Source organism: Drosophila montana, unplaced genomic scaffold (genome assembly GCF_035044405.1).
Source record: "Drosophila montana isolate Dmon_TW-CO22-7 unplaced genomic scaffold, ASM3504440v1 contig_402_1, whole genome shotgun sequence".
Taxonomy (NCBI): domain Eukaryota; kingdom Metazoa; phylum Arthropoda; class Insecta; order Diptera; family Drosophilidae; genus Drosophila; species Drosophila montana.
In genome coordinates, this window is record NW_026998739.1 from 1124848 (window position 1) to 1147230 (window position 22383).

Consider the following 22383-nt stretch of genomic DNA (forward strand, 5'->3'; position numbering starts at 1 on the left):
ACTGCACGATGAGAGAGATATAGCGGGCGAGCGGGAGAGAGCAAGAAGCAACGCTGCCAAAGGGCAGCTGTCGCTGCAACGCTTTATAAATAACAACAAATATTGTGTTCAGCAAGTGACGAAGTGTCAATACTCTTTAAAACCAATTTGTAGAGAATTTTCAAATATTAAATAATTTTATTTATACTAATATTTATTTATACTAATAATTACATTACCACCCCAAAAGTAAGATGAAAAAATCTACTATTTATAATAGTATATAACTTGGAAGATTTAATAACTGTCCTCATGCATATAAAGGAATAAACGAAACTGTAAGATTGATAAGGTGTACGTATTTTAGGGAACAGCCATAAAAAGCAATAAGAATAAATATATAAAATTTAAGGTTATACTTTAATTAAACTTTGGTTCAACCTTTATCTAAAAAGTATACATTATCTTAAGTACTTTTGTACAATAATAATAATGAAAGTTTTTATGAACTGAACCAAGCTATTTAGGAAAGAGAATAATTTGTTCTATTCTTATATTATTTTCCATCTTGTCATTTGCATATTCATTAATTTCAAAGGCCCTTAAACAGCTGTGTTACTTTGAAAGTTTTAACTTTCTTTAAAAGTAATTATTATATTCCTTAACAAGTCCTTTAAAGTGTATCCAGCTTAAATATAGCAAGAACACAATAATTGAATTTTGTATGGGATGCATCGTCGCATATCTTTTTGTTTTTTTTTTTCTACTTGTGCTTGTTTTTTCATGTGCACCAATTGGATGTTATTATTATTTTTGGGGCTTATATATGTACATGCACACACATATTAACATTGTAGTTTTTTTTTTATACTCGGACTTAAGCGTGTCGTTTATATTTTATTGCATTCTCAAGACTTTATATTGTGTGAGAGCGTGTTTTTATTTGATTTTTTCGGCACTTGGATGCACTTTTTATGTTTTTTATGCTTTCCCATTGGATTTCGGTTTTGACATACTAAGCGTACTGCTGGCTGGGCCCAGTAAATTAACGCTGACCAAAATATTTAACTTTTCTTCGGCTTATTTTTGTTAATATTTTTTTAATGATTTTTTTTACTTATTTTTGTTGCTGTTTTTAGCTTTATTACAGCATTTTAGCACTCCACTTGGCTACTTACAATTGATTTTTAGCACACTTATTCGCATTATGTTGTTGTTGTTGTTGTTTTTGATAATTTTTTTTTTTATTGTGTACTTTTGTCCGTTCTTTGTTGTGACGCAGGACGCACCCAGGGGCCGAGCTGCTCTTTTGTCTAGATTTGCGCACTCACGTTTTTGCGACAATTTAATTGTTTGGTTTAACATTCATGCGATTTGTTTTAATTGTTGTATTTAATAGAGGCGCGACTAAACTAGGAATATAGTAACAACAATAATACTATTTAATTACAAAAATTATTTTTCCGACTATGCGAACCGAACGCGCGAGCGCACGAAGTGACAAGAAAACGGCAACTGCGGCAAACGCGCGAAATTTGTGACAACCGAGACCCACAAATCGAATAATAAGGGGAGAGTGCAAGAGCGAGAGAGAGCAAGTGAGGGAGCAGGAATTTTAGAACTCATATGTGCGCTGACCCTATGAGCACAACGAGCGACGCCGAGCGGCGTCGGGAGAGCGACGCATGCGTTGCCCCAATTTTACATATGAAAAGAGGGCGGCTGTTGGAAGAGACGCCGGAGAGAGTGAGAGATTACGTCAACTGCGCGAAAGCCGGCATGCGGCCGGCTGCTGAGCGTTTTTGATAATGCAGCCCAATTAACTTAATCTACCCATACAATATGAATGCATTTAATAAGAATTTATCAAGAGGGCAAAGAGAGACAGAGAGGGAGAGAGAGAGTGAGAGTGTGTCTGAGAGAGTATTGTATATTAGGTCTTACAGTTAGAGCTGTAGATTAGCTACCCCCAGCACAACCCAGGTGTGTATGACAGCTGTGACATGAGAGTTTCCCGAGAGCAAAGAGAGCGTTACTGTGAGCGAAAGAGTTCGTAAGAAAGCTAGGAAAAACAGCTGTTGTACAGGACCTTTTGTACTGAGGGCTTGTTTTGGGGGTATGTTGGCTTAAAATTTGTCTCTCTAGTCCACAAGATCCTTAAAATAAAATATAAAATAGCTATTCTATTACAAAAAGAAAACCTATTTGTTGTAGCACAATACTTAAGTGTCCTCTATCTAAATCGATTACGAGCTAGTTATTAAGTACTGTTTAAATTGGAAGAAGTAAAAAATTACTAAGGCTAAGCTATTGTCAGTTAGACGTATTTTCTAACATTTTAGTATAAGCAGAGTTGTCATACTTAGACACATCTGAAGAATATGAATGTCTTTCGCATGCGGGCTGGAAAGTTTCGCAGAGGTAATATACTTAGATATCAATATTATCAATTTTTTTATTTTCATTAATTAATAACTTTCGATAAACTTATAAAGATATGTAAAATCGATATTGATATTTTTAAGTTTTTACCTTTCTGGTGAGAGCAATTCCACTGAATCAATCAATCTGAATCAATTAAATGATTCTGTTCACCTAAGGCAGGTTATTGTATGAGCTTTGTCATATAACTTTCTGAAATTAAAGTAAATATAATTGTCAATTTGCGGCAACAAGAAATGTTCTCGCTCTTAGGTATTTCCAACAAATTACCATTTTCTTAGATTACATTTGAACACAACTTCTTGCGATAAGAATGCCAGTGAAGTATCTTACTATCTATGAGATAGGAACAGCTGAATTCTTGTAAGTCTCAATATCTAGCAAAGTTCACAACCTGCGTGCCATAGCCATAAGCTTTTGTATGTCACTGCGAAGCGATCGTCTTGGCTGCTATGAAATAGGAAATCTCTTAGAAGTTTCTCAAATTAATATTGATTAGTCGCGAACTTTATTTGCTACGTATATAAAGACGTTAAATTTGACATATTTTATTTAGCAATCAGTAAATTGTTAAAGGCACTTGCGTGTGTACGTTTTAGATACATACCTTATACATATATGTATGTATTTCTATTTGCTAATCTTATAAACATGTCTATATTACACTTTCAACAATAATAAACATGTATCGTACACATCTACACAGTGAATTAATTTATTTTTGATGACAATATACATATAGGTTTCGTATTATTTATTTCATCACGTATACAGATAGGCTCGCTAATATATGTATATGACAGGTATTTACATTATTCTTGTTGAATGGTACTAAGTAAAATCAAGAGTCACGCTGCAAGCGAAATAGTTTGCGTGTGAATTAATTTAAAATAACTTAAATAAACACACATATTGTATGGGCCAAAACAAATTGTTATTTCGTTTTTTCTTTTCTCGCTTTGTTTTGTCAATGAATCAAAACTTATAAAATGTTATACAAATTGTTAGATAGTAGGAAATATTTTTCAAAAATTAACTTTAAGCTGCAATCGATTGCAATCGGTGAAAACATAAGAATAAAATTGTTATTTTGTAGCTTGGTCAAGTTTAATCTTTGCTTGGGTTATAAAATTATATCAATCAAATTGAAATTATGTTATATTATATTATGATTTTCTTACTCTAGGTTACAAAACTATATTCAACTTAAGATTAATATAGCACAATATATTTGTACAAAGATTTTTATATATCTATTGATGTCCTTTTTATTAAGCAATTTTACATAGTTCTTTTGTCGCTTTTCTAACCTAAATGCTTGAGTCTTAGACTTAGATGTTGGCCTACAAAATTATATAGTATCTCCTTTTATGAATATTCAGTTGATTTGTTTTGGTTACACATGGATTCAGACTGTGGAAAATGTTTGCTTCTGGGCCTGCCATATGGGTTAATCATGCCCACGTATATCACTCGATTATCTCAATAGGAGAATATCACAAAATTCCTAGAGTACAAAACTGTGATCAAGTCCTACAGGAATGAGCAGCACAATATGAGCACCAGCACGGTTATGGGAAACAGTGCATAAATCTCGCTGCGCGGATGACATGTCGAGATTAGATTTGTAATATCATCCTCCTCGTGCTCAATGCCATCCCGTGTGGGCACCTCGACCACGACAATTTCATCGGAGAGGAAACCAATGTTGAAACTGCAATCGGTGCTGTTCAGACAGCCGCGCGATTCACTCAAGTTCGAGTACTGAAATGTTGGCTTATATATATCGAATATGGCGTGTATATCGTTGCGGACCAGATCGTTGTCACTGTAGAATATATAGTAGTAGTAGCCATCCTCGGTGATATTATGCTTCACCGTGTCGTGTTTGCCCTTCTCCAGAAAATGCGCATTCATGCACGCCGGCTTCGGTGGAAAGCCCTCCGCCAGCAATATGGCGCCATTGAAGCAGTCAAAGAGGCCAGTCTCAAAGCTCGATATGGAGTTCGATTCGTCGGTTTCCGTAAAGTTAACAGCATTGCCGCCGTGACTGTACTTCCGGTCGTAAACATTTTCACGCTTCTGCCTCTCCTTGCGCTTGTACAGCTGCTCGTAGACTTCTTGCTTGCGCAGCTCCTTCTCCTGCTCCTGTTCCTCCTGCTCCTGCTGCTGCTCCTGCTTCGCCGGCAGATCTGTGTGTCGCCTCTGTCGATTGGCTGGCAATACTGGCGTGTTGCTCTCATTGCCTTCCACTAACTCCATGGACTTGGGCGCCAGATGGAGCGTGCCCTTTTTGAGCTTCTTCCTCAGACGCTTGGCGGGCGACGGCGTTGTGCTTACATTGACCGTAGCCAGATCCTCGCTTAGATCTTCGCCGCCATGATTCTCATGCTCCTGCAGGCCATCGGCTGGCCCCTTCTCTTCGGTTATTTCCACCACATCCTCGAAGAATACCTTAACCTGCTCGTGACCCTGTGCGTAGTTGGCGCCCTGCTTGTTCTTATTGTGATCCGTCAAGCCGCACAGCTTCAGCTCGCGTTTGCCCTTGATCACCAGTATGCGAGCGCCATTGTATCGTGAGCAGAACTTGAGGGACACTCGCGCCCCGTTGAGCAAAAAGAAGCCCCAATATTCGAGGGTATCGTCCGGCAAAGTCATCGATTTCTTAAGTCTTATATGCTTGCGATTTGTGGATATTTCGGGCTTGTTGCGCAGCTGAAACGCATTGAAACTGCTGCTCATGCGCAGCGTGTGCCTCGAACAGAATATCGATGAGATGCCATCCCTGATCTCAATGATATCCGATTCCGCAACCGGATAGATAACATCCGCAAATATCGTCTTGCGCATATAGAGCGGCATTATGATCAAAATCGCTGGCAGTATCACAATCATAATGCAAAACACCAGCACGCGCTTGACGCCGTGCATTTTGCGGGTCTCTGAAACGAAACAGATAGATAAAAGATAAGTTTCAGATAAGCAGACAGTTTGTAGAACTGCGGAACTTGTATAAACTTGCTTAAATATATAACATTTTTTTGAGACTATGACTAGTCAAGATTTTCAATTTGTTTCATTCTAAACTTTACAGAACCGATAAAGTAGACAACTCTCACTTATTGGAATAATTAAATTACAAATATTTAATCCCACAATGGCTTACGAAAAAAAAATACATATACAAATGAAAAGGAGTAGACGAAGTATTAAGACTTTTATCGATTAACTCATGATTCACTCAAATGAGATCCAAAAAAAAACGAAAATACTTAAACAACTTAAATTGAATTTGAATAATATTTTGTTTCACATAAGAGCTCTCTCATTTACTGATAAATCTTAATATTTTCTTAATTCGTGTTTAATTAAAATGTGCTTCAAGTTTTAAGTTTCTTCAAATTAATAATTTCTCACGTTTTTCCCCACCTTCAAAATGATATTCCGTAATTTGTTGCATTTTGATCTGGTTTTATTTTTTCAAAAGGAAATCCTTTAAGCAATCTTTTAAAAATATTCTTTTTTAGCACTGCGCGTTGCGTGTTTCGCCAAGGCAGACTTTTTGAGAACTGATTTGATAGTGCGATTATCAAATTAGACTGCTGCCTCAGAGGGCGGTTCTCCATTAATTTTATCGCACGACTCGAGGCGTAGAAAGAGCGTAGAAGCTTTAAGAGGCTCGGAGGCGTGAGTGTTGCCTCCAAACAAATAGCTGAGTCTAGTTGGTCTATCAACAAGCCCCAACAATGGCATATTTTATTCAAATATGTGCCCAAGCTATTTGCAGGCTTCATGCGGAGCCACAAAACCAAGCGCTAAGTGACAGACTCTATTTAATTAGTGTTTAGTGTTCTACGCTTTTTTTCTGACGGTCCCCAATTTCTTGATCTTATTCGGTAAACTTTTGCTTAATTATTTGTCTATTCTTATTGATTTTTGATGAATTTTAAAGTTGGGTTTCATCTATGAAAAAATCGACAGCAAATAAATCTCAAAGATGTTATTTGAAGAATTCAGATATTGTTGTTATTTAAACAATTTGAATTATTATAAACATATTCTTTTTATGCCACAAAATGAAGACATATTGTTGTTATTTTAACTATTTTAATTTTTTATTATAAGTATGTAATTTTTATACCACAGTAAAGAAATTCCAAAGATGTAATTTGAGGTCTCCATTATTATTAGTTATTATTTTTAACTATAAATATTGATCTGGCCTTGAGCAGAGTTTCGAACCCATAGTCATATTTTTTTTTTTTTTTTTTTTTGTATATAGAAAATCAATTCTATTTGAAACTTAGTTTAGAATCGGCCAATCTACACAGTTACAAATCGTAAACAAACTCATCTTTTCTCTTTAAGCTTAGGCAACGAATTCATATGGAATTGGCGCCAGGGCGATGGGCTCTTCCAATTTCTTGACGAAATGTGACTTCTTAGACTGCTCGGGCTGACGTTTTAGGCTGACCCATTTACCCTTCTCCTTGGCATCCTTGAGCAGACGTTCGTTCTCCTTAACACGGCGCAGGAAATCCTCACGGCACTTGGAGTGATGCACATGCTCGATGCGCACGTTGATGCGCTTGGCTAGAACCTTGCCGCGCACACGTTTGTTTACAATGACACCAACGGCGTGTTGTGTAACATTGAAGATGCGGCCAGTTTTGCCATGGTATGCCTTGTAGGGCATACCCTTCTGCACAGCACCGTGTCCCTTGATGTCAACAATGTCGCCGTTCTTGAAGACGCGCATGTACGTGGACAGGGGAATGACACCATGCTTACGGAATGGGCGAGAGAACATGTCCCTGGTGCCGCGACGATAACCCTTTGAGTTGGTCATTTTGTTGGCTGTGGTTCCCTTTTACGTATAGACGTCCACGCGGTCGTGAAGTTGGGGAAAGAAAGCAAGAAAAAATTGTGCTGGACCAAAATATATTTTGAACTTCATTGAAAATAAACCATAAACGAATTCCCAGTTTTAGGTCTTAACTTATAATTTTAAAATATACTAGCGGGTATACCCCGGCCTTGACCGTATCTACAAGACTAAAATTTTACTATTATTTATCATCCATGATACGTCTCAAATCATTTTTCGTAAAGATCTTTAGAAATGAATTTGAACGCAAAACTTCACTCACTAAATCCTTGACCCCCATTTACACCGAGCAAGAGCGGATTTTCCGAAAAGTGTGAAACACTCCTCAATTGAATTTGAACAAAGATCTTTGAAAATGAGTTTGGGGCCTATCCGATCTAAAATCATATTTTATAATTTTATTCGAAAACAATTGCCATTGTCGATGTGATAAAGAGTTCATCTTTAAAAGTATTATAGTAATACCATTATATAACGAAAACACTTGATATTAAAGCCATATTTATATATACATATGATGTACGATATATTACTTAAATTCTTTAAAAAGGTTTCTTTGAATTTCTTATACAAAAAAATGTAAATTTATTATTAGACGCTTTAATGTAAATTATTTTTATTTGGATCTATCGTATATATAAATTTATAAATTTATTATTAGACGCTTTAATGTAAATTATTTTTATGTGGATCTTATCGTATCCACTTTAACAATTGTTTTTTTTCTGAGCTCAGATTTAGAGTCTTATTTTAGATCATTTCCTCTTGCATACTTTTGGGCTCGAACTGTTAATTAACTTAACTGTGCTCTAGCAAATTATTAAGCTTGTGTTAATTAACATTATATGATAATTAAAAATATATTTATAAACTGTTTATAGATTATAAATGAATACTCGACATATGCGATAAAGCACTGATATTTCGCACACTTCAAAAGATGAGAATTATTTATCATAAGAAAATATATGCAGGTGTTGGTAAAAACATAATGATTCTTATTCAATTCGACGACTCCATTTTAATCTATTTAGGCAACATTAGCTTGGCTGTCTATTATTTAGTTACTAACACTAACGTTGGTCATAAATTCGAAGTTTGTTGGGCAATCGACGGCCTTTAGAATTCATAATTACCGATCGCTCTCGAACGCCAAGTCTGATAGGGTATATTTTCCTATGTAGGTGCTATATGAAAATGCCAAGTTGTTATTATTTTGCGGCTTATCAATGTACTGGTGCTCACTAGCCATAAACCCCACGCGCTATCAGTTTCGTTTTCAAAATATATATTCTGCTTGAGCAAATCGGACTCGGGAAAAATGGAACGTTTAATTATACACATCACATATGTTTATGAGTCGCGTTGCCATCACGTTTTTGTCGATTATTTTATTATTTGGCTCATGTTCTTGGCTAATCGTATCTCATTTATTTGTGCTTTGTTGAAGTTGAAAGTGAAATAATAATAATGTATGTTCTTGACTCATATAACTAAAGTGTTAGCCATTTGTTAGCTGGCTGCTGACATCGATCAATGCTCTTAACAACAAAAATATTAATCTTTATAATTCAAAATTGATTAGAATTGTATAATTTCAGACAGTTGCTAATATGGCCGCTGTTAATTGTTTATAAATTGACAACAATCAGACAGCTGAAAAGCAACAAAGTTTACGTATATACCTAGACTTCTCTCAGACTTTTGCGTACAACCTATTTGAAGTACTTGATAACAACGGCCTCAGGGCTGAGCCATAATAAACCATATTGAATCAGAAACAGTTTGACGAAGAGAACAGTGGGGAATTAAGAGTATCATATAAAATGTCGTATTACTGATAAGTTCTAGTTTTCTGTACAAATTCAAGAAGAAGCACGACTTTTGATTCTATTCCATGTCGCCCCAAAACGTTGCGCAATACGGCTGCCTAGGTAGATCCTAGCTACATTCGGTGCATCTGGTACAGTGAAAACTCTCTTGGGTGGTCAGCGAACGTCATTTAGTTTCCGCTTAATGTCCATGGCCTCAGGTAATGTCATAGGTCGAGCATTTCCCTGGCAACTAAGCAAATTTGTCTTCGCTTTCGTTGTGGTCACGACAGCTTTTCAAATACCAAAATTCATACATTTTTTATTTTCCAGCCGGTTTACGGCGGATAAATTTTTGACATGTCATTGAAAATATTTAGCGTGTACAGGTTTTAGGCGAAGCATGCAAACAACTTAAAGAGTCAAGACCGGTTTTGCAGAACGCCAAAGAGTTCAGTTAAGAAGTTTGTTAATGAATATAACCAAGGATTATGATAGAACGTTTTTTTTTTTACTTTAAGTCAATAATAATCTATAATAATATCAGCCTGCAATCAAAAACTAAAAGTTTTGTAATTTAAAGGGAAATGTGTACAGCTGAACAAACTGAAGCTCATAAAAATGAATAGGGTTTCATTTTCGAAAGACATTTAATAGTTTCTATACCCATTGAAAATGTGTAAAAGGGTATGATGATTTTGTGTAAATGTTGATCTGTAACAGGCAAGCAAATGCATTTCCGAAATCGTAAAGAATATATGTTTTCAAAAAATTTGATTTTTATCATAACCGGAGAGTTTGAGGAAATTTAAACACTAAACCTGATACGTAGATTATATTAGTATATATAGATTAAACACATTGTACATTCCCCCTATTCCACTAAAAAACTTTTTTTTTATTTGCGTTTTGGTATATACACACTTTTGTGTGATATATTTAGTGTCAAAAAATTCCATTAAGATCGCACCATAAACCACGAAGTTACTTAAGATTGTGTTTCCCTAGCATAGTATGTGCTGCAAGAAGAAAGCTAGAATATGCTCGGCGCTGGCTTCAGGGCACCTGTTAGTCGGTCATTCCCGAACTTCTACATAATACATTTCGGAATATGGAATTTCATACTTAAGTTGGCGGGAATTGGGCCGCCTTTAGGCTCTCTTTTAATCCTAGATACTCGTAAACTTGAACTACCTGGGCTAATTCTTCTCTAATAAAATTTATATACATATGTATATACATATGTACTTAAGTACGCGTACTCATGTACGCGAATGTATGCGTATGTATTTGTATATATGCATAGGTATAGGTGCGCTGTATAGTATTTGTTCTTGTTCATGTCTAATTCTCATGTTTCTGTTGTTCTTGTCGTTCTATGTTCTTTTTGTTGTAAACTTACATGTTTATTTGGCTTTGCTTTTTAGCTTATTTACGTTTTGGCTTAACGACAACGTCAACGTCAACGTCGACGTCAGCAGCGCTGTCAGCTGCGTGATGAGTGCAAAATTCTTTGTATATTATTTGCGTGCAGTTTGTTTTGTTTACTGTTCTCTTGCTTTTGTCATATTGCCATATTCCCTACTTTGTATAGATTAATAGGATTCGGAAAACAAACTAAAAATTCCGTTATCTACACGTTCAGTGTTTTCGTCATTATCATTTGCTCATCATCGCGCATTATAATTATTATTATTATTATTATTTGGCGTCTCTTGGCTTTGTTTCATCTTTGTATGTTTATGATATTTTGACACACATTTTTATCAACACAAATGTTATCTCTCGAATACTTTTGTGGCACTCTCTGAAGCACTCTCTTTGGCGCGCTGCTCTCACTGCTTTAACAATTTCTGTTTGTGACTATTTTTATTTTTGTTTTATGTTTCTTTTTCGTTTGACGATGAACTGTTTTTATTTGCTCTTTATATATAGTCTTTATTTTTTTAATATTTTGATTATTTTTTTCTTTTACAATTCCTTAATTTTAATTAAAAACCTTTATGGAAATTACGAAATATTTGCCAAGTAACTCGCCGCACGCTCGCTTCCAACTGACAACTGACGACAGACTGACTGACTGCCAAAAAACCGCTACTCATTGCTGTTGCAATGGAAATTATTTTCGTCATCGTACAATATGAAAAACAACGAGATTAACCAAGCGCCATTGTAGGCACGCGCGCTCTCTACCTCTCTCTTGGCTCTCTTCTCGCTCACGTTTTCTCTCTTTTGGGACCATGGGGCTGGTTTGCAAGGAAAATCAAAACAGTTCTCAGAGAAAACGCCATTTGTTTTGATGTGAAGTTGGCTGCGATGCCGTCATTGGTTCGAAACTTGACTTATTTATACCCTGTACACAATATTATTGGGAAAAAGATATAATAACATTATTTACATCAAAAGCACAATATACATTTATAATTATATATTGTGCTTTTATCTATAGTTAAATTGTTGCCCATCAAGTCAAATTTAAGTTAAGCATTTTTACCAAAAAACAATAAATGTTATTTGTTATATATAGCTTAATATTTGTTAGTTATATTACCGCAAATAATAAACACAGCTTGTTTTTAAAAGAGTTTTATCTTTTTTAAAGACCAGAAGAAAGAAGATAGCCTGTATCTTGACATGCATATACTTTGTGTATATGCATGTCAGTATGAATGTGCAATTTTATTATTTTTAAAGAGGTTGAGTACGTGATAATATATTTATTGTCGTAGTTTACTTAATCTTTAACAACCCGACTTGATTTTTAATGGAAGTTTAAGAGCCCAATTTATAAAACTCCGGTGAACAGAAAAAAAGAAGAGTTAAAGGAAGTCAGTAAAAATCATAAGTTAAAGGCACTTTATTATAATCTAACCGCAAGTAAAATGCCAAAGTGTAAAGATTTCCCCATAAAAAGTCTTGTATTTTTACTTTATTTCACTAGGAATTAAGAAAAGAATATTTATTAAAATTAAAATAATTAATTGACGGAGTAAATAAAAGAAATTCGTGTGGATTTCTAGCAAATTAATTTTTCATCTCGCAGAATTGACCACTTTTTAAATATTAAGTCTTTAAATGGAATTAATATTTCCTTTTTTGGAAACTTGTCAACACTTACTATGCAAATCGGGCATCGAGTAGTAAAAATCCGTGTGATAATAATGCAATTGACCGGCACTTATATTCGTGGCCCGTTTCATTAGGGATTTGTTAGCCATTTTATAGAAGGATTTTGAATATCCTTAGGCAAGACTTTAAATAGACCAGCGGATTGATAAGTATCGACGGTCCGGCTCTCGCGAATTATCGCCGCAAACTGACGCTGGAATCTCTGGATGCGTAGAATGACTTTCAACTACTCTATCTGATTGCCCACTGTTGACGAGTCGTCCCAAGTCAAATAGACTGCGGGGCACTCTGTGAACTGGAAACTGAAAGCAAACTGGGCTGTCTGTCTGCCGTCCGGCTGGTGCGCTTTATCCGACTGAACAGAGAGCTGATAAACGGCCTAACAGCCCAGTAATTGTCATTTATTATATTAGTAAAATTTGTAAACAATCGCATTAAATATACAGAGTGCAAAAACAAACAATACACGAATAAAGTTATTGATAAGAGGTTGAAGCTGATTAACAGACGGTGGCATGCGGCTTACATGTGTCTACCAAGTCGCGCCACCCCACAATTGTAGGGTGTCTAGTTGTGGCCATTGCGTTAATTGGAAATTCAATATCGATCAAAATAAATAGCGACAAATGACAAAAAAAAGGGGCAGCTAATATTGGCAATACCTCCAAAGTGTATCGAAAGCTTTATTATAATTTCTTGCTTGGGATATTTATGTCGTTTGTCTTTCAATCAGTTTAGGTTTTGTTTAAGACCAATTTTAAGTCTCTTTTTTTTGCTAAATAATCTATAAGATGCGGTTTCTCCCTTGAGAAAGAATCTGGTATAGAGGCAACAAATTTAGCTTGGATACCTTTTATTTTACCTTTTATTTTAGCTCTTTCTACGAGCCAATATTCCTGATTAAATAATTATCTGCTTAATAATGTAGGGTTTATGTTTGAAAGAATGTTTCAAATATTAAACAATCAATCTTAAGTAGAATGAAAAATATTTCACTCACAACAGGCGGCTTATAGATAAGATTTCTATGCAGTAGAAGAAGCGCCAGCTTATGTTATCTTTATTTTAGTCTTATCGTATTAATGATATCAATCTAAGATTCATATTGCCATAGCTTTTTGCCTCACCTACAGTTTGTGAATCGTATCTGCATAAAATAGGTTTTCATTACATTTTTACTATGTGTTTTTACTACTCTGCAGCGAGCCAAGCTAGCTGAAATATGAATAAATTTGAAATTAATTTTTGGTATATATTAATTTTTAATTTAAATAATTTTTATTTTATATAACCATACTGAATTGTGACTTATGTAGTTAATAATGAACTATAAAATATTAATTTAATTTATATACTTATAAAATATATGCATTTCACAGCTACATTTCCTCACCAGGCTTGGGCCACTATAATAAGAAATCTCGCTGAAATGATCGGTGTTTTTCAGCCAAAAAGTATGCAAACTTACCCGCTAATGCTTTCCCAATTCTTAGCAATTTATAAAAATGAAGCTCTGGCATATCTCTTATAAACTATATGATATAGCACTTTAGAGGAAAGTTCTATATAATATGGTGACGCATTGGATGTTAGTTTATGTCTTTTATATATATAATACGTTTATGTGATGGAAGATGCCCGCTGCCAAGCATTAAAGAATTCAACATAATGCAACAGCATAGCAAGTTTGACTAGTAGAATATGTTCGCCACACATTCACTGAACCCATTAAAAAAGGGTAAAAAGGGTATAATGTATTTGCGCAAATGTATCTAACAGGCAGAAGGAAGCATATCTGACCCCATAAAGTATATATATCAGCATCAATAGCATGTCGATCTAGCATGTCGTACCCTTCTGTCTGTCCGTTCGTATGTCCGTATGTATAATCGCAAGGATCTCAGAACCTATAAGAGCTAGAGACTGAAATTTGGAATGTTGTTTCTCCTAGTGCCCGCGCAGTACGAGTTTGGTTCGGATAATCGATAACTTGTCCCGCTTTCCCGTGATCGATAAAAATCGATATCGAAATTCTGTTTTTTGAGCAAAACCCGTAAGTTATAAGAGCTAAAGCCACCAAACAAGACGTGTAGCTTCTAGAATAGTATATATACATCAAGTATCTTTCTTTTATAGCTATCGTCACCACCCCGCTAACAACACATATCTATATACCAAGTTACTAAACCTATTTACCCACCCATTAAATCCACAATTTTATTTAAATTAACTTGTTGATAATATACAAATATTCTATAGTACAATAAGATCAACTGTTGAAAATTTCATCGAGATCGGTTAAGAAACACAGATGTTATTAAAGAAAACGTGTGGTTAGATATATATTGGCAGCCCACGTGTCAGCGGCAGCTACCGCAAATTGCAAGAACATCTGTATACATGTACACACACACATTCATGCGCATATAGTCAATTGGTGGTGTGGCTGTTGAGTAGAGGCGGAGGCAAGTAGTGTTCGAGTCCTATTGAAGAAATTGTTTTTATTTTTTAATTTATTTTTTGAGTTGGTTTTGAGTTGGTAGAAGATGTTTCAGGGTATCCCCTAGTCGGGAACTCGGATGTGAAGATGCTCATACATCGTTCGAGATTCTTATCTATGTAACAGGAATTGCTCATGTACTGAAGCTCAAGTTCAGTACCCTCAACAGGTGTATTGTTTATGCCTTTATAGAGGGTATTAAAGTTTTCTCATGAGATGTACTATTCATGGAAGGAGGCATCTTCAACACCATATATATATATATAAATATATATATATATATATATATATATATATATATATATATATATATATATATATATATATATATGACACGACCGGATCAAACCACTATATTATAGAAAATATTAAACTTTTGTGTGAACTTTTTTCGAAATAATATATTCCGTACGTATTTATAAGTACGTACCCATTTAAACTGAAAAATGCTATGTTCTTCGAGATATCTTGACCAAACTCAGCACTCAGCGAGCTTCACAATTCTCCTCACTTATCTGCAAAACCATAAGTCATCATGTTGGTAGGGTATTTAATAATTAACATGCCGCAGATAGCGTTAAGTTTTGTTCTTCCTAAAAGTATAAAGTTGTAGTACAAGATCGACTTCTGTGGAAGTTGCCATGTGCTGGATGTTCTTCCTATCTGAACATAACTGCCAAAAACAAGTCCGTATATACCTGTAAAATATTCCTCGCGTTATCTTAAAATGAGCTTATCTTTCATTTCTCCGTAAACTTTTTTACTACCATATTGTTTTTTTTTTTTTAATTAAGAATTTGAAACAATTTGGAATCGTTTAAAAACCTATTTTTATTGCTTTTAATTTTGTGTAGCTCTTTTTTTTCGAACGCTCGTGACATTTTAATAAAACAAAAAGTATTTTTACAAGAACAGATAGCAAATTAAGTTGCTGTATTTAGTTTGGGAAATGTGTGACTTTCGAATCATGTAAACAACACGTTTAGTCCAAAGCGCCACGCACGAACTGTTAAGTTGTGTATATTATAAACAGTTAGTTCCCGGTTACAAAAGGTTTTACTTTTACACAACTTATTTTAATTATGTTTGGTGAACATTTCGAAAAATTTTTCTATTAGGGTTTTAAATTGAAGGAATCATTTTTTTCATTGGGTTCTGTAACGGGTATATTAATTAATGTCATACTAAGTAGCTTGTTTTTAAAGCGATAATAGATGAGATTGCCAGCACAATTTGATAATATAGTACTGATGTGATCAATCATTAGAACCTGTAAGTCTCAAATGAATGAAATAAGAATTTTATATTTATAAATATTGTCATGCTATTCGATATTTAAATTATACTTAAATTACAATTTGGAGATATTTTACGGTATTTCGATTCGAAATAAGCCCGCAACCGTTCATAAGTTTGTTTCGTGTGGGTAATTTATTTGAGATCTGTTATTACCAACATTGCCAATATATTAATATATAAGTTGAAATTTATTCATTTTTGTTAAATTTTATTTTTAAAGAACTCTTAAGTTATTGCACTTAAAACGAGAAAGAAGGGCTATATTCGGCACGCCGAAGATTTAATACCCTTGCAGACTCAACCTTTTCATAATGCTCATAGTGCTTTGCTCATATCTAAGAAGCACAGAGAAAATAGTTAATGCCGAGTTTGGTCAAGATATCCTGATAAACAAAAAAGTTTTTCATACATGGCAGCTATATGATATAGTATTCCGATGTAAATAAGATTTTGCAAAAATGAAAGGAGCATAGTAAAATCTCTAAATGCCGTGCTTGATCAAAATATCTTGAAAGACAACAAGTTTTACATACAACATTTTCGATCGTTCCTATGGCAGCTATACGATATAGTGGTCCTATCCAGCTCCAGTTCCGACATAAATACTGCGTGCAACAGAAAGGGACACAGGGACATCTGCAAAGTTTCATTAAGATAGCCTTAAAACTGAAAGACTAGTTCGCATAGAAACAGCTCGGCCCTTGATACTGATCAAGAATTCATATACTCTATGGGGTCGGAGATGTCTCCTTCGATGCGTTAGACATTTCACGACAAAATTATAATACCCTCTGTAGGGTATAAAGACACATACGAGCGCCTAGCATTTGTTGAGGTAGTATCATTATAAGCCCAATTTGAGTAATTGGTTTTGTCGAATAGTTAAGAAAACGTTACTCAGGTGCAGACTCTTATGTATGTACAGACATGTGGCACGCGTTAAAGGGAACCCATTGTTGTATGCTGATAAAGTCAAACCAATATGCCAGAATGTTAAAGACGACGACGGCTACTCCTCGAAATTCGCATTTAGTTGAGTTTGGTTCGCGTTTATTGGCACATCATGGGTGCTCGTCTTGCCACCGGGCACTTGCTCTACAAATGGTTCTTCTTTTGTCTAATCCTAATCATTATTTACATGCTATTTAAACCGTATAAAAATATCGAAATCGATCCAACAATGCGTAGTAAAATTAAACTGGACAGTGCAAATCCAACACCTAGTTTGGATAATAGTGTGCCCAAGATTGAGGTGCAAAAGTATTTTGTGCATACCTCACAGTGCATGATACCCTATATAAATCCACTTACGGCGGAGGCCTTAAAAATCTACACGCCGCGCAAGTTTATACCTTGCTCCAATGAAAGTGAACTAGTTTCGGCTCTCTACGATGTCAATCAAAAGCGTTATGTTCTGCATATTAATGAACCAGTGGCTCAGAAGCTGCTCAACTCGAGTGACCAGGAGTTCAATTGTTTCTATCGTGAAATACAGCATGGCAAAAAGGCGGAAACCTATGACATGTAAATTTATGCAGATGTAACCCCACAGTTTCGGTTCAAAGTATTCCCTTTGTGTTCGAACAGGCTCAAGCCAAGCAAGTATTTCTCCCAGGACTATGTGGTGCCACTTCATGTTGAGGGCTTGATGCTGCAGTGCGAGACCGCCGAGATACCGCCCGTCAAGCTGCAAAAAGATGCCTACATGTTCATACAATATCGGCCCAATGTGAATATTACTAAACCATCTAATGAGAAACGGCCGCGCAAACCAAGTGTTATAATGTATGGCATCGATACATTATCCCGAATTAATCTACGTCGCACCATGCCCTTGGTATATAAGTATCTAAAGGGACCCGGCTGGTACGAAATGCAGGGCTACAATAAGGTAGTATATTCAAATGTTCCTAGTCTAAAACTGTTGAACGGCTCAATTTACAGGTGGGCGACAATTCGTTTCCCAATATTTTTGCCATACTGAGTGGTTATTCGCCAGAGAAGGCCAAAGAGCATGTCTGCGATACGGACAAGAGTGGCTGCCTCGATGAGATTCCCATGATCTGGAAGTACTTTAGCAATGCCAGCTATTTGACTGCTTATGCGGAGGATGAGAGTTCCTCGAATACATTTAGTTACCTAAAGCCGGGCTTTACCAAAAAACCTACGGATTACTATTTTCGTCCATTTCTGCGCGCTCTCGAGTGCGAGGCGGATAATTATAATTGTCCTGGTTGCCGCATGACCTATTGCTATGGCCGCCGGTTGGCCAATAGTTATATCTATGATTACGGCAGACAGTTCATGCAGCGTTATGTGGAGGAGAGACCCATTTGGGGCATGTTCTGGACGAATCACTTCAGTCACGATGATTACTTTATGCCCTCGGCCATGCAGCATAAGGTTCTGGGTGATTTGATAAACTACGAAAAGGATGGATCCATGGAGCACACAATTATGATATTCTTTGCCGATCATGGTGTACGCTATGGCAGTATACTGAGTTTAGCCGAGGGTTATTTGGAGGAACGCCTGCCCATGATGTTTATCTATTTGCCTCCCTGGTTCCGACAACAGTATCCGCAGTTTACTGAAGCCCTGGCCTTGAACCAACATCGCCTGAGCTCCAATTTTGACCTGCACAACACCCTGAAGCATATCATCGAGATTGGCGGTACTCCGGATGGACCGGCTCTACCGAGATCCTACGATTGCCCAACCTGTCAATCTCTGTTCTATCCAATCGCTGAAAACCGCACCTGTCCAGAGGCGGGCATCGCGGAGCATTGGTGCACCTGCCATCCGTATCGAACTATCGATCAACTCGATTGGAGTAATCGAATTGCGCCACGCGTTATAGATCGCATGAACGAGTACTTTGTGCACAAGAATCTCAGCCATCTATGCAGCAATCTAACATTACATTATATACACCGAACGGAAATTAAAATGGGCGTAGATGTCAGTTGGGAGGATGATTTACCCGAACTCGAACTCGCCGTTTATCGCACCAAGTTTAAGGTGGTGCAGAACAGTGCCGATTTTCAGGCCACAGTTGTCTTTAACAATAAAACAGAGGCTGTAGACGTGAATGTGGAGAGTATCAGTCGTACGAATTCTTATAAGGAAGATTCTACTTGTATTAGTGATAAAATTGCCAAATTGTATTGTATATGCTTAAGTGATTTGAAGGCCTAGCCAGTTTTTATTATAATTATATTGATACATGTAGAGAACTAGCTTGCCCTAGTCAGTAACAGTTTTCTGCTTTAAAATTTAAACGGAATGTTCCCACCAAATTTCCATAAAAGTAGGGTGGACTTTTTCTAAAATTTAAAACACATCTCAAATAAATTTAAATAAAGATCTTTAAAAATTGAAATTAAAACGTAGCATACTGCCCTTTTCCGCCAATTTTCCACAGTTGAGGGTGGAATCCAATCCTTGGGATTGGACATCTCTAGCTTTCATTTTTGCCACCATTTGCATAAATTCATTACACAGATACCTTATTCAATAAAAGAACCTATTAGGCATTTACATATTTTTAGTTTCACTTTGTTGGCATGTCCCCGTAAACTGAATTTCACTGATAAGTGACAGAGTTTCAATGTCTCGATAAAACTAAACAAGTTTTTCTCTATTGTTGCTAGCTACTACTAACAAATTTTATCAAAAAACACGATTCTTTTAATACAAATCTCGAACAAGATACGCCCATAATGACGGAAATGTTATATTTCCGAGAATCTACAACGAAAATCATATTAAAAACAAATAAAATGATAATTCAAAGAAACTTGTTTAAAGCGAATGAGAACAAAGTGTCTCCAATAGAGCAACTTTTCTAACATTTAATTTGCCGAAGGTATGAGAAAATATTATTGATATATGCCTAATTTTATAGGCAGTCTTATCTGACTAAGGGACTGAGACTTATTAACAAAGTTTTTTATGTTTAATTAATTTAATAACCAAGGAATAGTATCAGCGCCTATTATCTATTCCACTCCTAAAGTGTTTCTTGTCATACAGACGACAAAAATTTAATTAAATTAAGAGCAACAATTTGTACTACCCAAATCAAGCATAACAAACTATACTCAGCAAATATATTTCTGAGTAAGTTTTAATTATCAGTGCTATGAGAATTATCTTACTCGTTTTATAAGGTAATTTGTCCAAAATCCGAGACAGTTTTATAATTATGTAAACATGAAGCGAAAATCTTTAATTTTGCCACCTTCATTTTGCTTCGGGATGGTTAAACCTAGCAATGATTCTGATGATGCTAACCTGATTGCTAATTTTTTCCAATCAACTTTGTCTTACCCTTATAATATTTTTACTTCTATTTCTATACTTGCTCTTATTATTTCCCATTCCTCCCTCCATTCTGCTACACAATCTTTAATATATTCTTACTTTCCTGGGCCTAACAATATTCCTAGTTGTCTACTCAAGGAGTGTAGTGCTTCCCTTCTTTATCCATTAATAAAGCTGTTTAATCTATCCCTTGAATCTTCTGTCTTTCCATCTTATTTCATTTCTCTTCACAAGAAAGGTGAAAAATCTGATATAAAAAATTACAGGGGCATTGCAAAACTGTCGGCTATCCCTATGTTATTATCAGACTGTACCATTTCTGTAAATCAGTTGCCTCCCATGTTCAACTTGGATTCCTAAAGAATCAGTCAACTACGACCAATCTGCTTGAATTTACTTCCTTAGTAAACGATGCTTTCCCTCCGTCTCTACTGTCCTCTCTCTCCCTTCGGGAAATCACTGACCATTTCCAGCTGTGAGTAGGGGCATAGCTTGATGGACAGGCTATAAATTGCCCCCACCGGGTCGGTGTTTACCCATCACTATCTCTTTATCCTATCTACTTAAGCTCTATATATAAAACTGTTTGTACTGACTGACCGAGTGACTGCCTGTCTGATAGACTGACTGACTGACTGATTGGTGATCAACGCACAGACCAAACCGTAAAAGCTAGGAAGCTGACATTTTCTTTGTAGTTACCTTATGTGAAGTTGCACGTTAAGAAGGGGTGTCGGGATATTCCACTCGCAAGTGTGGAAAAATCGCGAAAAACGTTTGTATGAAACTTTTTTGTTTACCATCCGATCGGCCTCAAACTCATTTTCAAACATTTTTTTTCAAATTGGTCAAGATATCTTGGATTAAAAGTAAAATAATTAATTGGCTGAGTTACTAAATAAAAAAAGTAGTCGATCTCTAGGAATTTAATTTTTCATCTCGCATAAATGAGCACTTTTCAAATATTAAGTCTTAAAATGGAATTAATATACCATTTTTGAAAACACTTACTATGCAAATCGGGCATCGAGTAGTAAAACAATGCAGTAATTGTCATTTATTATATTAGTAAAATTTGTAAACAATCGCATTAAAATTACAGAGTGCAAAAACAAACAATACACGTGTAAAGTTATTGATAAGAGGTTGAAGCTGGTTAACAGACGGAGGCATGCGGCTTACATGTGTCTACCAAGTCGCGCCACCCCACAATAGTAGGGTGTCTAGTTGGAAATTGGAAATTCAATATCGATCAAAATAAATAGGGACAAATGGCAAAAAAAAAAGGGGCAGCTAATATTGGCAATACCTTCAAAGTGTATCGAAAGCTTTATTATAATTTCTTGCTTGGGATATTTATGTCGTTTTTTACAGGCAATAAATTTTTCTTGGATAAATATATATACAAATATACATTTACCAATTATTTTAGCTGATTAGCTGAATTATTATATTCCTGATTAAATAATTAACTGCTTAATAATGTAGGGTTTATGTTTGAAAGAATGTTTCAAATATTAAACAATCAATCTTAAGTAGAATGAAAAATATTTCCCTCACAACAGGCGGCTTATAGATAATATTTCTTTGCAGTAGTAGAAGCGCCAGCTTATGTTATCTTTATTTTAGTCTTGCATTTTTACTATGTGTTTTTACTACTGTGTGTCAGCGAGTCAAGCTAGCTGAAATATGAATAAATTTGAAATTAATTTTTGGTATATATTAATTTTTAATTTAAATAATTTTTATTTTATATAACCATACTGAATTGTGACTTATGTAGTTGATAATGCACTATGTCGCCTGAAATAAAATATTTATTTAATCAATATACTTATAAAATATATACATTTCACAGCTACATTTCCTCACCAGGCTTGGGCCACTAATAATAAGAAATCTCGCTGAAATGATCGGTGTTTTTCAGCCAAAAAGTATGCAAACTTACCCGCTAATGCTTTCCCAATTCTTATCAATTTATAAAAATGAAGCTCTGGCATATAAATTCT

At 35.5% G+C, this 22383-nt stretch overlaps 3 protein-coding genes across 7 annotated transcripts; 1 reads left to right on the forward strand and 2 right to left on the reverse strand.

The window, feature by feature from the left end:
- Positions 1-3503: 3503 nt before the first annotated feature.
- Positions 3504-21407, reverse strand: LOC135439167 (uncharacterized). Of its 5 annotated transcripts, none has more exons than XM_064697820.1 (2): positions 21386-21407; positions 3504-5363 (listed from the first exon to the last, which is right to left on the reverse strand). In XM_064697820.1, the coding sequence occupies exons 1-2, from the start codon at positions 21399-21401 to the stop codon at positions 3955-3957; spliced, it is 1425 nt and encodes a 474-aa protein (XP_064553890.1). In that variant the 5' UTR covers positions 21402-21407; the 3' UTR covers positions 3504-3954. The 5 variants fall into 5 exon arrangements, with proteins under 5 accessions (XP_064553890.1, XP_064553887.1, XP_064553891.1 ...); XM_064697817.1 differs by lacking the exon at positions 21386-21407 and adding an exon at positions 12239-12459; XM_064697821.1 differs by lacking the exon at positions 21386-21407 and adding an exon at positions 10523-11169.
- LOC135438887 (large ribosomal subunit protein eL21-like) lies at positions 6701-7336 on the reverse strand. The gene has a single exon (XM_064697431.1). It carries the CDS (start codon positions 7268-7270, stop codon positions 6791-6793), a length of 480 nt encoding a protein of 159 aa, XP_064553501.1. The 5' UTR covers positions 7271-7336; the 3' UTR covers positions 6701-6790.
- On the forward strand, positions 17072-19376 carry LOC135439098 (uncharacterized). Its single transcript, XM_064697724.1, has 3 exons — positions 17072-17572; positions 17636-17939; positions 17993-19376. Exons 1-3 carry the CDS (start codon positions 17112-17114, stop codon positions 19244-19246), a joined length of 2019 nt encoding a protein of 672 aa, XP_064553794.1. The 5' UTR covers positions 17072-17111; the 3' UTR covers positions 19247-19376.
- Positions 21408-22383: the final 976 nt, after the last annotated feature.